Raw genomic sequence first — 14521 nt, 5'->3', positions numbered from 1 at the left:
GTTAGGAAACCCACAGCCCAAGATGATTTTCCTTTCTGCTTTCATTTTAAACATGTGCTGATCATGGTGTACAAAGAATGCAGACAAGCCCAATGTCCTGGGCAGCTTGCCTGGGTGCTCGCTTGCACTTGGGAATATCTTGGCAGTGCAGTAGCTCTTTACTCTGTCGCTGGTCTGCGTGTACCCCCACCACCCTGTCCTCTCCATTTCATTCATGCTACTAATGCTATGTTTACTTTAGACTCCAGGACTGGTGGTTGCTGCCCTGGAATCCATGCAAGCAATCCATGCTGGAGGGCACTGACACCTGTTTACATAATGCAGCTTTTACATTTAGCTGTAGCATAGTAAGGAAAACAACGATTTAGCGAAAGCAAAATTGATTTCTTGTGTTTGAGTTCTGGTGCTAAAATTAATAAATATCTACATGTATGGTAATAAAAATAAACTGGTCCCAGTGTAACCTCCTGGTTGTAAGCATGCTGGTTCCATTAGGTCACTGCTCTGAGTACACTCTGATGCTGTATCAGATGGGAAAGGAGTAACTGATCTTAAACTATTGCAGTCTTTGCACTTAAAATGACTTGGTTTTGACATTAAGCATTGCTGGTTCCCTCAAATATTTCTAAAATGACAGACAGTATTAGCTGTATTATATCTGTCTTTTACGATTTAAATAAACATTTCTGTATATAAAGGTGAGACCAGAGCTGGGATTTGTAAGCAATAACACGTGATGTTAGTGTGGAGAGCTTGAATTCATTAGTGGTGCTTGATCTGACGAGATGGTTTGTTACACATCAGGCAAGTGAGTTAGCCACTTCAGTAGGAATTGTAGCAACAGCCTGCCACTAATACTAATCTCCACTTTCTAAACATACAAACTACCTTCCCTTGAAGGGCTGTTACTGTACCCCGCTGTGCTCTGCTCTGTGCAGGTCTTCTCATTGCTGTTGGAGTACAGGGTGTATATTTCATTACCTCATGCTGCTTTTTTGTCTTGCAGTTCACTCTATACAGCCTGTTACTATGTATAGGCAGTAGAATCTCTACGCTCACAAATAATGTTTTCCCTTCAAAAAAACATGTACTATATCCAGTAAGAACCCACATTAATTGCACAAAAATGCCTTTTCAGCTAACAGTTTTTAGCCGTCCTAGTAGTGGGTTACTTTGCAGAGTGGTGTGAACCTGTTGCTGGTTGTATGTTAAAGCTCTCATTAGGAGTTGATTTAGAAAAATGTTACAAAGTAATAAGATGATACAAAAGTGACGTCCCAAGAGTTTTCCAGTGTACCTGTGCTCTGTGTGTGGATTTGTTTTAGTGCTGTTGGCGGTGGAGTTGTGCAAAACGAATAAAAGAGGCAGTCGAGGTGTAGAACCTGGAATTCTCCAAATCGATTTCCTTAGACACCTGTACGATGTAAGCAAACAGCCTGACTGGTTCGGAGTTCAGCTGCTTCAGTGTTCACCTGGCATTGTCTTTGCCTGTCGAATGCAAGTTGCCATCTCCTTTTTTGATAACTTTCTGATTCCAAAGCAATAGCCTGACAGTGACCTATTCCAAAGCAATAGCCTGGTATAATGACCTTACAACTTGCGCCTTCATCAAGGGTTCGTTCAAGTATTGAGAAGCTTTCATCATCGATCTGGTAGATTTGTGATACAGAGAGGAATATCTGAATTCAGTATTGAGGATGGGATGGGTGTTAACATCACAAAAAGGAATATTTGAAGCTACTTGTGCTTTAAGAGATGGTCAAAGCCCTGCTTCCCTTCCTGCTGTTTTTGTTGGTCATCTTTTCCTTGGGTTTTGTGTCTTTTTTTTTAAGTTCATTGAGCCGCCTTTAAGACAATATTAAGTATAAACTTCTAAACTATTGCCAAGTTGTATAACTCTCTAATTCCTTCTACATGGCGTTTTGTATTGTTGCTACGCATTTCTGTGATAGGGTAGTGATTTAAAAGGTATTGCCTGCTGTGTTGGGGTTAGGGGAGGGGCATGTTTTCCTATGAGTTGTTGCACTGTGGATCGGTGCGTTTTGTACATAACGAGTGTGTGTGTGTGTTTCTTTCATTTCTAGGGTAGTTTGTGGTGTAAAGAGGGGAAACTGACTGCAGTCACATTTCCAAATTTACACAGATTATATTTTTAATTAATGCAAAATGTATGTGTTACCATTTATACATTTAACAGCAAAGAACTAGTTATGAAAAAGTAAATCATTAGATCATTTAAAAACCAGTAAATGTGTATTTGATTCTGAAATGTTATGTATTGGAGTACATTATTATTTTTGCTGCATAATAATAAAAAACATTTTTCCTAATGTATGTCTAAGTATTTTGAACTTTTATTAAGGCATTGAAATTAGAATGGAAGCACTTGAAATAACTAGTATACCTTTGTCCCAGTGACTCGTCAGGAGGTTCAGAATTAAATAAGTACTGATTTAAATCTACTAACAGTTCACCCATTCTGTTAAAGTAAATAGTGTTTCTCTATTAAATCAATTACATAACCAGATTTTAAAAGTACAACATGATTCAGAATTGAAACATGCATGCTTTAATAATTTAAGTCAACAGTTAACCAACAAAGTCAAGCACCAAAAAGAAAAATGCTGCCGCCACTTGTCCCCTCTGCGTTGCTTCAAACCCGCATTCTCGGTAGTTGACTGCCCCCAAGTGGACAATAAAAAGATGTGTTTTTTTTTTTCTCAAAGAACTCCAACCTACATATCACGTTCCTGTGGTTCAAAGAAAATGCAAAGTTTGTTCTCCTTGCTGGCTTTGTCATGATACGACTATTGTGTTTCTTACAGAAAGAATAGCTTATCTTTTCCAGTGGACAGTGAATGGAGCACGTGGTCACTGATGTCCCAGCTCGTTTTCTGCCCTGCCTACACCTGGTCGGTCAGGCTGTCTGTTTCGGGCATCGTGTGTGGGCAGGCAGCAGCCTGAGCAGACATACTGCAGCACGCAGAGGGGAACAGCAGCAGAGCCAGGCCGGTGAACGACAGTCCCATCTGGTCCTGGAGCACAGGAGACTGATTCCTGCCAGGCAGGAGAATCTAAGCCCGTGGTTTGCCCTGAAACAGAAATATATTTTATTTGGCAGACACCTTTATCCAAGGCAGGAGAGTGGAAGGAGGAGGTGTTGCTTCATGAGGAGAACAGTACTTATTCCTCACTTGCATCTTGTTTTTTTAAAGATTCTCTGCAAATAGAATAGTCCTTTTCTTAACATACTGTTACTGTTCTCCTCATGAAGCAACACCCCCTCCATCCACTGTCCTGCTTGGCAGGAAGGCCAGAGCTCCTCTCCCCTGCTGTGCTCCAGTTAAGCTTTGAAGAATCAGGACCTTTGTGCCAGTCCAACAGCTCCTTCCTTAGGAGTGAATGTGGTTAGCTCGGCTTGCCCAAGCTCACCCGCGTGCTGGCTGATTTGGGGTGGCAAGCCTCTATCAGATCACTGCTTCCAATCAGGGATCCAGAGTGAAGAGCATTACCCTCCAGGGCACCTGAGAGCAATGTACAACTGCACTGTGAATAGCACACTCACACCTATAGCAAACAAGCCCCTTCCTGCATAGGCCATGCTGATGAATGCCACAAAGAAATACTGATACACAAAGAACAGTGGTAGCCAATGTAGCAAGAGAAGACATTCAATGATACGAATGCAAATCTGTGAGCAGTTTTCAACTGGTGGGGAGAAGGGAGGTTGGTCATTTCAACTGTGCTTTTCTTATTCTACAGACAGCAGGTCAGCCAGTATCACAGTTCAAATTGGATTTCTTTGTTTAAACCCACTTTTTTATTATTTATTTAACCACTGAGATTGAAACCTGGTTCACAAGGTGGTTTTATTAGACAATAAAATAGCAATTACAGTGTACAAACCACACAATAAAAACACATGCGGTTCAAAGTTAATGAGCAGCATACAGAGATCTCACACAAGCATCAATAAGACATGTATCTGTGTGTTAAGATGGACTGGAGCAGGAGCTTCTAAGCAACTCACAAACACGGTCTTTAAAACCAGAGGAGGGTTGTCCATCTTCACACTATGGGAGAGGATATGCCGAAGGCAATTCCCACGAACGTGTTCGAAGCCTTGGAGCAGCGAAATGAACAGAATCCTGAGAAGATCCCCCCTAACCCCTAGAGGGGTACAAGCAAAATCAAATACAGCTTCTGGACAAAGCAGGAAGAATTAGTTATTTTTATTGAGAGAACATGAAAGTGTGTCAAACATGAGAAAGACAAGAGAAACGCTTTGAATCAAACATGGAGGTTACAGAAAATCAGCATGAACCGGTGGTGACGCCAACAAAGCCACAAAACGAGCCTTCATCGATGGGGGCTAATGCACATCCGGGGGGAATCTAGCATTCCTCTCCATGCTAAGGGCTACCACACAATCTCTAATCTCCAGGACACGGCCTCGAGATCCGTCTGCCTCACAGTCCATCCCGATGCTTTCGGATGCACGGGTGGAAATCACGCCTGTTTCTTTGTTCTGGTTTCTGTCCTCTCCTATCCAGCAGCCGTCCTCTAAAATCTGGAGCAGAGCGTGCAGCTGCTGCCGCTGTGTTTGGCATTGTTGTTGAGGCCGGGCAGGACGACCTCGGGGTCAGAGTCCCCTCCGGAGCCCTCCTCGTTGGACAGGATGTTCTCCACCAGGCAGCGCACCGCCTCCACGATGTTCGTGTTCTCCTGCAATAAAGAAACAAGCTGCTGATCCATTCGCAAAATGTACAAGAAAAAGATAGATAATCATTTCAGCTGATGCCTTCCCCAGTGTTACCAGGAAGAGGTTTACAAAACACCTCCTTTGGCAAACAATTGCAACTACTGCACCTTACATTGTCCGGGACCTGTGAGTGCAGCCCTGAAGTGAACGGAAACAGCAACACTGGAGGAAGAGGGCGAGATTCTACACACACACACAGAGACATGCACACAGAGATACACACACAGAGACAGACAATTTTAGAAAAATCTTTTTCTCATTGCATTTACTAAATTTCTTTCAGTATTTCTAAATGTAGTCCATTGGAGTGTTTTATAGTTCTTGCTGAAACTCTCTCTCTCTCTCACACGCAATCACTCACGCCTCTGTGCAGATTTAATTAGCATCTCCGTGCGAGAGCGATGGAGTTCTGCTCCAGGGTTCTCATTTTTTTTGCTCACTGGCTTCAGGCAGCCCACCCCCACACCATACCTACACCAGGCTGCCTCAAACCAACAGCTGCTCTAGGGGTTCACATGGCTCTATCACAGCTGGGTTGTTTTTTTCTTACGACTGCAGGTTTATTGTTCTGCTAACAGTTTTATGATGTGTATCTTTGATCAAACGTTCGGTCTACTTAAAATCCACATCCTAAAATACAAAGCTCTTCCCTTGCAGCTGGATTCACATCATAGCCTTTCCTCTTGCCTTGGTACTTGCTGTTTTCCTTTTATGGTTCCTCATAAGAAAATGTGTAGTTTTGGTAATCCTTGCATTCACAAATACCAACCAGCAGAGGGAGACTGTTAGAAATGCTCTCATAACCCTTTATATTTTAGATGTGTTTTAAAGGAGTATGATGATTACATCCCAGAGGGCAGGGGGCAGGAGATCTGGACTCGCAGTGGCACAGTGCAACTGGTTCAGTTCAGCAAAGTTAGAGGAACAGAGGCAGACTGACACTCTCCTCGGGGTACAGACAGGGGGTCAGGCAGTGTGGCTTCAACCCAAGACTGAGCTCCTCTGCACAAACACAGAGTCAGCTCTGAAGACAGGGCAGTGTAAACACAGGGATAGAACTAACCCCTGCACACAATCAAGAGGCAGAGCAGACAGGCAGAGAATTACAGCGTGTGAGAGATCGCATATCGTTGAGAGAGGGGGCGCGAGAATGTTATTTCTTTACGTATCAAGTACCACATGTGCACCAGCCTATTTTAAACCACTTGCTTTTTCTACTTGTGTCTGCACGGATGTCTGTTCACTACCTTGCACCCCCTGACACGCAGTGCCTCACTTTTCAGTGTGATTTCGTCATTCTTCACATGGAACCTGCATTGAAGGATGGCTACAGGAGCGCATGTTTCCACAGAATCAATGTTAAAGCTACACTGATGTACACATACACCATGGCAGCTAAAGCCACACCTGAACTTAAACCAGACCTGTAGTTGAGGCCACAGACACAGGCGTAACAGGTTCAGCTCATTGGAAAGCCTGAAGTCACGCCAATCGATATATACTGCACAGGAGGAGTCTTAACAGGGGTCCAGGTGGTGCTTGGGGATGAAAATAAAAAAACAGATCTATGAAAGAGAGGGGGCTGCTAGGTGGCTCAGCGTGTTCATGGAACCAGAACAGTCTAAACAGAGATGCCAATGGAGCCCTCATTTGAGAACAGCACAGCCTGGGAGCTTGCAGGCAGCCTGCTGATCCAAAGCTTAGTAAACTTCTGCTAGCACACTGTGCATTGAAATATAGTAGATCTGCTCAGCCCTCTGACATCTCCTGAGTGTCACCCAACCACAGTACAATACATGCAGCTTCTAAGGCCAATCAAACAAGTGCTTGCATCACTGTGAAACACTGGAGGGCAGAGACAGCGGGCTGAATGCGTTGGTGTGTCTGCAGACTCTTCACTCTACTGCGTTAGTAAAGCTGGCACAATAATCAAGCAGATAGAGAGGGGAGAGGAAGGCAGCTCCTACCTTGGCGGAGGTCTCGAAGAAGCCTGCAAAGCCGTGCTCCTTGCAGAAATGGTCAAGCTTGGGCAGCTGAGGGCTCAGGCCATCCTTGTTGGCCAGCAGGACAGCGGGGACGGGCTTGCCGTTGGCGAGGGTCACCTTGGAGTCCAGGTCGCCCTTCCACTTGAGCACGGCGTCGAAGGTGGAGGCCTGCGCCACGTCGAACACCACGAAGGCTCCCACCGCCTCCCGGTAATACACCCGGGTCATGTTCCCATAGCGCTCCTGACCTGCCACAGCAAACAAGCAAACGGCTGGACTGGGAGGGACTATGACACAGAGAGAGACGGGATGCTAAACTCACTGTGCCTCTACAATAGAGCCATGCGTGTCATTGCTATTCAGCGTGTGTGTGTGTGTCTGTGTGTCTCTGTGTTCATGTGAGCCAGTCTCCTCATGTGTGTGAAATTCCTGGCACTGAATTTCCACCTCATGTTCCTAATATGAGCATGAGACTGCCTTCTGGAAGACTTACACAACAGACACAACAGGGGCGAGGAACTGCAATCGCTGTTTAAACACCCACCCTGTACAGCAGCGATAAAAGTGCTGCAGAAAACCCAGTACAACGAAATGACGTCAAAGAAAAACACCACAGTGAGGTGGCTGGTCTCAGACTCCGATCAGCATCCTGGACAGTCTGACCTGCTCTTAGCTCTGCAAGAGCCGCTAATGTACCGAACCTGCAGTGGCATCAAACTATACAGGTACTCAGAGACATTACATTAAAGCACATGGAAGACGAGAAACTTTCAGACAACTTTTTCAGGACATTAAAGGTCACTTCTTGTAGGGGGGCACTTTTAAGCAATTAAACATTTCCGGCTACAATATATGTACGCAATCTTTAGCAGAAAAAATACCAATAATAAAAATGAGCTTAAGCTGTTGTCACTACTCGCATAGTAATAATAATAATAATAATAATAATAATAATAATAATAATAATAATAATAATAATTAATAAATAAATAAATAAACAAACAAAACAGAAAATTCTACCCGTTTCTTACCTGCTATGTCCCACAGCTGCAGCCGAACTACAGTGCTACTGTCCCAGTTGAGCACCTTCAATGCAAAATCCACCCCGATGGTCGCCCTGTAGTGCTGGGAGAAGATCTGATGCACGTACCGCTTGATGATAGATGTCTTCCCGACTCCGAGATCCCCGATCACGAGAACCTTGAAAAGAAACTCCTGCTGCGGCTGTTGCATCGTGCAGGGTGCGGTGCGTTCAAACAGAAAATCCGGATCACTAGGTGTAAAACCGAGCTGTGGGGTGTCGTGGAATAAACGGAGCGAAAGGGCGTGTCCCCCACCGATCCGCGGTACTTTATAACAGCTTACACGCTGCTGTGCATCGTTTTAAACTCAATAACGCGCATAACGTGTTTGCCCCTTTAAGTCCTTTTTTCTTTTTTTTTAGTTAAAAATATGATTATCTCTCGATACTGATTTTATCGGATATAGAGCGGAAATCTTGAAATGTATCCGCTTCTAAACCACGGTTACAGAACAGTTGCATCTTGAGTTTTGTTCTTCGTTACCGTCTCCTTGCGCTTTAGTTTATGACTCACTTGGGTCAGGCTTTTTTTATGTAGCATTCCTTCTTTTCGCTATTTTTTGACAGACTACTTTGCAAACGTATTGCTTTTCATGTAAACTAGTCGTTTGAGTTTGTTTCTCGCAGACAAACTTTTATGCAACTTCCTTAGAATCCTCTACCTCTCCTATCTGGTTTATATCACTGTCAGCTGAAGCATGCATTGTTCAAAGACCCACATCCCTTTTTTCATTTTGTGGCTATCCATGCAGGGAGTTGTAGTTTTATCCGATGAGTTCTTAATTGTGGTTGGCTACTCGACTACAATTGCCAGCACCCACCACGTTTTCTGTTTTCCCCACACTCGTGCCATACCAACATCAGACAGTGTGGGAGCAGGCGTGGCATCTATCAGTAAACAAATATTGAAATAGCTTCTCAAAATTGGAAATTACTTTGTTTTTCTATATTATTCATTTCGGATTTAAATTCAGTCCACAAAGTTCCTTCAGACTCTTTTTTTTTTTTAAATGCATGGCCTAGAGTTTAGAGTCGATGGACTGGGAGGCAGGCAGTGCAGCTAATTTGAGTTGAGGGGCTGAAATAAAAGCAGTGTGGCCTAGCCTAGCGGTAAAGACAAGACACTGACACAATCTGGCATCAAAATCCTTTTCCAGTCCAGGCTTTTGCTCGATGCATCCCTACATAGTTACACCAGACGGACAACATGCAGTTGAACAACTACCATAGAAACAGCGCAACTGAAGCTGAACTGTGGAATGAAAACCTGGACTGGAATTGGAATGAAGGGGTCAAATTTGGTCAATGCATTTATTTACTGGTTTCCTGGCTGGAACAAAAACCAGGACTGGCGATTCGTGAGACGGTGTGGCACAGTGGTTAGAAATTAGGAACTGAACCCGGGGGGGGGGGGGGGGGGGGGGGGGCAGTGTGGTCACCTGGTTTGTGATAAGGAGCGGGGGTAATTGCTGATTAAAGGCTGACGACTGAGGCATTGTAATTTATACAACACAAGGGCTTTCTAAGCGGGCAGTATACAGTGGTTATTACGGTAATTGTAGAACAGGAAGCACGGCCGCCTCTGTCTGGGTTATTACGGTGCTGGTGCTGATGCTGCGATGAGTCAGGCCGTGTGATGCTGAGATTGCTGCCATTTCATCAGCATTTTCCAAACACCTCTCCATCTTTACAACATGGAAAAACTGGAATAAAGCAACCAGCACGGAAGCAGGACGCTTTTCCAACACCAAAATTGAGACCATTTAACCCTTTAGACGCGTCATTATCGCTGGTTGTTTTTTTAATGGATGAGAGCAGGCCTTTAGATTCCAGGCATCTGTTTTCCAGAGAAATAATTTCAAATAAGACGTTTAATGCGATTTTTTTTTTTTTTTTTTTAAAGTAGAAATGTAGATATGGTGTTTTAGTTGCCATTTTCTACTGACAGCATATGAAAACACGACAAAACGACAAAAATTGCTTGCTTTATTAGACCGACATTTACTTCATATGTTTGAAGAATCCGTACAGTAGATAGATGCTGTGATTAAGTGAGATGTTTACTTTTTAACAAAAAACAACACTACTGGACTGGACTAATAATAATAGATGAATAATAAATACATACATAGAGAAACGAATCATTATTAAAATAATTCATCAATGGGCCAAGCAACCAGTAACTTGTGTCAGGAGATACACGAGGCTCCGTGACCAATTAATTAAAGCGTAAAGAGAGGCGAAAGAAAATCGGTTCTGAAAAAAAAAAAAAAAAAAAAAAGAAAAATCAACATTTATAGTCTCTGTTTCAAATTGCTGATATTTGCAAAATGGAGGCCAACTGACCTTGGAGTTTCCCGAGACAGTGTCTGTCAAAAAGCTGTGTTGCAGCCTGAAAGATGGAGCCGGTGCGGGTGCGATAACTGCAGCACTCAGCCTGGAATTTCAGCCTGTTTTCGCACAATAGGGAGCTCAGCTAGAGGCTTATGCGTTCAGGAGGAAAACGGAGATCTCACAGCACAGCACTGCAGTTTCAGCAGCGGCGGAGCGGAGGAAAATAGACTGCGAGACACGGGAAACGGCGATTACTGGAGCTAGAACACAAACTGGAGAAAAAAAAAAAAAAGCTTTTTAAATATTCATATTGATGTTTATGTGACTCATTCGGGATTTCCGTTCCCCTTGCTGCTGGTGTGCCTAGAGCTCTTTTAGGAGCAGGCCAATGCGAGACGAGAATTGCCTCGGTGTTTATTTGTAATTTCTGAAAAGCTAGCAATCTGAAGAATAGTATATCTGCAGCTTCTGTTTACTCCCCAACCCGCGGGTGTTTGGGCAATTAATGCTTACTGGATTTATAACGACGGTTTGGTTTAATATTGTGTTTATTTATTGTATTTGTATTCGCAATCCACGGAGCTGTAGCCCGTTCTTGTCACTGTGGGATGTTAATATAACTGGGAGGCTTTTAAACGCCTTTCAACAAATTATTTCATAATCTTACATTACTGTCGAACAGGTGCGGTATTGCCGGTTTTCAGCACGACATGCGCACTATTTAAATCACATTCAACTGTCATAAACTATCAAACTAGTTTATAATATCAAGCCCTCTGTGTTTTCCTGCGAGATCGTCACTGAACGTGTTGTGATTCCAACGTGCATAATATTTTTTTTCAAGCTTTTGCTCAGTTTCAAATACGAGGCAAACCAACAATACATTTAAAAAAAAGACTTTATTTGTCAAGCCTAGTTTAAATTCAGAAGCACCCCTCATTTATAAAAAGGGTGTGTTGTTATTGCCGGACAATACGCTACTGCAGTCAGCTCTGTGTGTGACAGATCAGGCGAGATGGAGGCGATATGGTTGTACCAGTTCCGGATGATCGTGATTGGTGATTCTACGGTCGGAAAGTCGTGCCTCATTCGGCGGTTCACCGAGGGACGCTTCGCCCAGGTGTCCGACCCAACGGTCGGTGTGGATTTCTTCTCGCGGCTGGTGGAGATCGAGCCGGGGAAACGCATTAAACTGCAGATCTGGGACACTGCGGGGCAGGAGCGTTTCAGGTATGGAGGGCGGGGCGGGAAGAGGTTGGAGGGAGGGCTGGTGATGATGATAAAGGTGAGGAGCAGGGGCGTGGTGGTGGCGCAGTCTCGCTAGGACCTGGTACCGGCGAGATGTCTGAGTTGGGTTGGGGTCAGTTCCACAGGGACACAAGAGATTTGCTTTGTTAAACGCAATCAACAAATGGCGTTCATTTTCTGCTTAGCGCTGCTCAAGGCTGCAATATAGCCACAGTAATGTTACTGTGCTTTCCTGCACAGTTTACATGTTTTTACTTTCCTGCTTTCTTCCCTCATGTTCATCTGACCCGTTTCATAAGAAACCAATACTGTGCTCTCTGAACCCCATGGGCCCTGTACCGCAGCTGGGGTTTGAGTCCCACATAAAACGAGTTCGGCGTTCTCAGCTTAGCCATGAGAAACGGTGGTGGGACCAGTCTAGCACCTTTTTTTGCAAGCACATACTTTCACGAAATGAAAGGCTAAGTACTGGAGAGCTGACAGATTTGCCTTCCCTCTGGGGCTTCATGTTTCAGTGGTTGCTCAAAGCACTTGTAGCTGCAGATGCCAGGTAGCTATTCTGCTCAGCCACCCCTTTGAGATATTTGCAATGTTTCTGAGTTCAGTTGCTCTCACATCTTTTCTAGAATCTTTCTCTTACACAATATCGCTCCCAGGCCTGTGTGGGTTTTGCTCACGTGATACTGCGAGCTTGCAGCTCTGTTGGTTCGACCTGCTTCATGTTAGATTGAGCAACAGATAAAACTAAAGATAAAATGCAACAGAACTTTTAATCTGATTGCAAACATCAGGGGAGGTGGAAAAAATCCTTGAATTGGCCTTTGTAGTTTTATGTACTTGAACGACTGTATTAAGCATCAAATAGGTTTAGGAATAGCTAGCATTATGGGACCAGGGGTCAGTTTATCTGTAACAGAAGTGGATGGAACAAAGACTAGGAAAGGAAGGGCAAACTTCGGCCACTCTTACAGTAGTCTGTTAGGCCAGATTAGAACGCTAAAACTCATCCGATTGATTTAGTTCCATAGCTTGACTTTGTTGTTTTATTTTTGAAATCAGTTTTGATTCGATTTTTTCTCTCTTCCGCAGGTCCATCACCCGCGCTTACTATCGCAACTCAGTGGGCGGGCTGCTGCTGTTCGACATCACCAACCGGCGCTCCTTCCAGAACGTGCATGAGTGGCTGGAGGAGGCGCGCAGCCACGTGCAGCCGCACCAGATCGTCTTCGTGCTGGTGGGGCACAAGTGCGACCTGGACGGGCAGCGGCAGGTGAGCCGGCAGGAGGCGGAGAAGCTGGCGGGCTCCTACGGGATGAGGTACGTGGAGACCTCGGCGCGGGACGCCATCAACGTGGAGAAGGCCTTCACCGAGCTGACACGGGACATCTTCGAGCTGGTCAAGCGAGGAGACATTACCATCCAGGAGGGCTGGGAGGGGGTCAAGAGCGGCTTCGTGCCCAACGTGGTGCACTCCTCCGAGGAGGTTATGAAGAGTGACCGCCGTTGTCTCTGCTAATCCCACCACAGCCATGGAGCCACAGCCGGACACACAAGCAGGGAGGGAGGGAGCTGCCAGCACAGGAGCGGGCGTTCACTGGGACCTCCCTCCTTCCCTCTTGTTTTGGAGAGAGGGAATGAAGGCCACACAGCGCTTCTCCTTCCACACCTGGGCAATTTGAAATGCGGCATTTCCCTTCTTTCTTTCTTTTGTTTGGTTGTTATGTTTTTATTGTTTTGCTTTTCGAAACGTCCACGGACATTGTTGCTGTAATGCAGAGCTCCAGCTTTTTAGGCAATGTATATTAATATACTGTAATCTATGAAACAAGAATAGCAAACAATAAGAGCAGCTAACTTAGGTGTGTCATTGACTGACAGTGAGGGTGCTGCATGGCCTCTGGCATCTTCAACTGTGGCAATCCCACGTATACTAAATATATACTAGAACCAGCAGTGCCCACAGGGAATGCATTGCCGTGCCATTTCCAGCAATTCTTCAACTAAGCAAGGCACATTTTTTTCGGACGATGTGGGTTGTCTTGATTCTCATCATGTCATGTATAGTAATAAAAAAAAAATAAATCAATGTTTCTTACTGCACACGTTTTTTTTGTTTTTTATTTTCCCCAAGTAATTGCTGTTTTGTTTCAATGGTAAAATGTATATTCCAGATCATTCGATTGAAAAAGCAGTATGTTTTAGAAGAAATCCTGGAAAGTGTGAGGTAATGCAGTATTTGCAATGATAACTGGTGGGTGCTTCTCAACAGCAGCCTGCTAGGTCTGATTGCCCTGCTTTGCAAAGTATCAGAGTACACCCACCTGTGCATACAGTGCTTAGTGTGTACAGCAAGGGCTAGAGCAACTCCCCTCTAGGCTGGAATTAATTGCTTTTGAGCTGACCGGCATTCTTAATTAACAATACAAACAAAAACGCAGTTAATTGCACAAGGAGGTTCAAAGGTTTCCTGTTATTTCACTGTTATTTAAGAGAGGACTGAAATCAGCTTCCCACGGCACTCAAAACATACTGTATACCAGCACAGTGTACCACCTGTCAAGCGTAGTGCTCCCCCCGTCTTGTGCCCTCTTAATTATTTTGTGCCCCCACTACTCGGGGCCAGTAATCTTACTGTTACGTTTGGCAGTCTTATCTTTATGAGGATTTCAAAAACTGACCACACCAGTTACCTTAATCACAGATTAATATTTCAGGGTTATTTTGGCACTTTTTAAAAAGCTGCTATAAGGATAGTGGCACCATCAGTCAAATTGCATCCTGCTGTTAGCTGTAGCATTTCACAATAGAACAATATATCAGAAATCAGCTCATTCTAGTAAATAAATGCAGGGGCACCTTTGTCCTCCAGGGTCCCGTAGCCTTTTGATCTCCGCAGTCGAGCTCCTGGGTTTAAACAGCCGGTGTGAAGCCCGCTGGACTTCAGTTCTTCCAAGCTGTTGTGGGGAGTTGTTGCAGAGAGGGAACAGAATTTGGCAGGTAAAATAATCAGACAATTAAAAAAAGAAAAGATGTTGGTGACCTCAATCATTTTACAAACTGGTTCTTGCCTCATTTCATGCAGCTGCACCTGTGCTATAAATGCATTGTCCA

At 44.4% G+C, this 14521-nt stretch overlaps 2 protein-coding genes across 3 annotated transcripts; one reads left to right on the top strand and one right to left on the bottom strand.

The window, feature by feature from the left end:
* Positions 1–3798: 3798 nt before the first annotated feature.
* Positions 3799–9191, bottom strand: LOC121318900 (ras-related protein Rab-38-like). 2 transcript variants are annotated; one of them, XM_041256084.1, is made up of 3 exons: positions 7779–9191; positions 6730–7034; positions 3799–4725 (listed from the first exon to the last, which is right to left on the bottom strand). In XM_041256084.1, the coding sequence occupies exons 1-3, from the start codon at positions 7978–7980 to the stop codon at positions 4564–4566; spliced, it is 669 nt and encodes a 222-aa protein (XP_041112018.1). In that variant the 5' UTR covers positions 7981–9191; the 3' UTR covers positions 3799–4563. The 2 variants fall into 2 exon arrangements, with proteins under 2 accessions (XP_041112018.1, XP_041112019.1); XM_041256085.1 differs by having other exon boundaries at positions 3801–4725; positions 6730–6995.
* Positions 9192–9255: 64 nt separating this feature from the next.
* Positions 9256–13508, top strand: LOC121318898 (ras-related protein Rab-39B). The gene is made up of 2 exons (XM_041256082.1): positions 9256–11392; positions 12500–13508. The coding sequence occupies exons 1-2, from the start codon at positions 11178–11180 to the stop codon at positions 12924–12926; spliced, it is 642 nt and encodes a 213-aa protein (XP_041112016.1). The 5' UTR covers positions 9256–11177; the 3' UTR covers positions 12927–13508.
* Positions 13509–14521: the final 1013 nt, after the last annotated feature.

Source organism: Polyodon spathula, chromosome 7 (assembly GCF_017654505.1).
Source record: "Polyodon spathula isolate WHYD16114869_AA chromosome 7, ASM1765450v1, whole genome shotgun sequence".
NCBI lineage: Eukaryota > Metazoa > Chordata > Actinopteri > Acipenseriformes > Polyodontidae > Polyodon > Polyodon spathula.
This window is presented reverse-complemented; position numbering and strand designations above follow the sequence as displayed.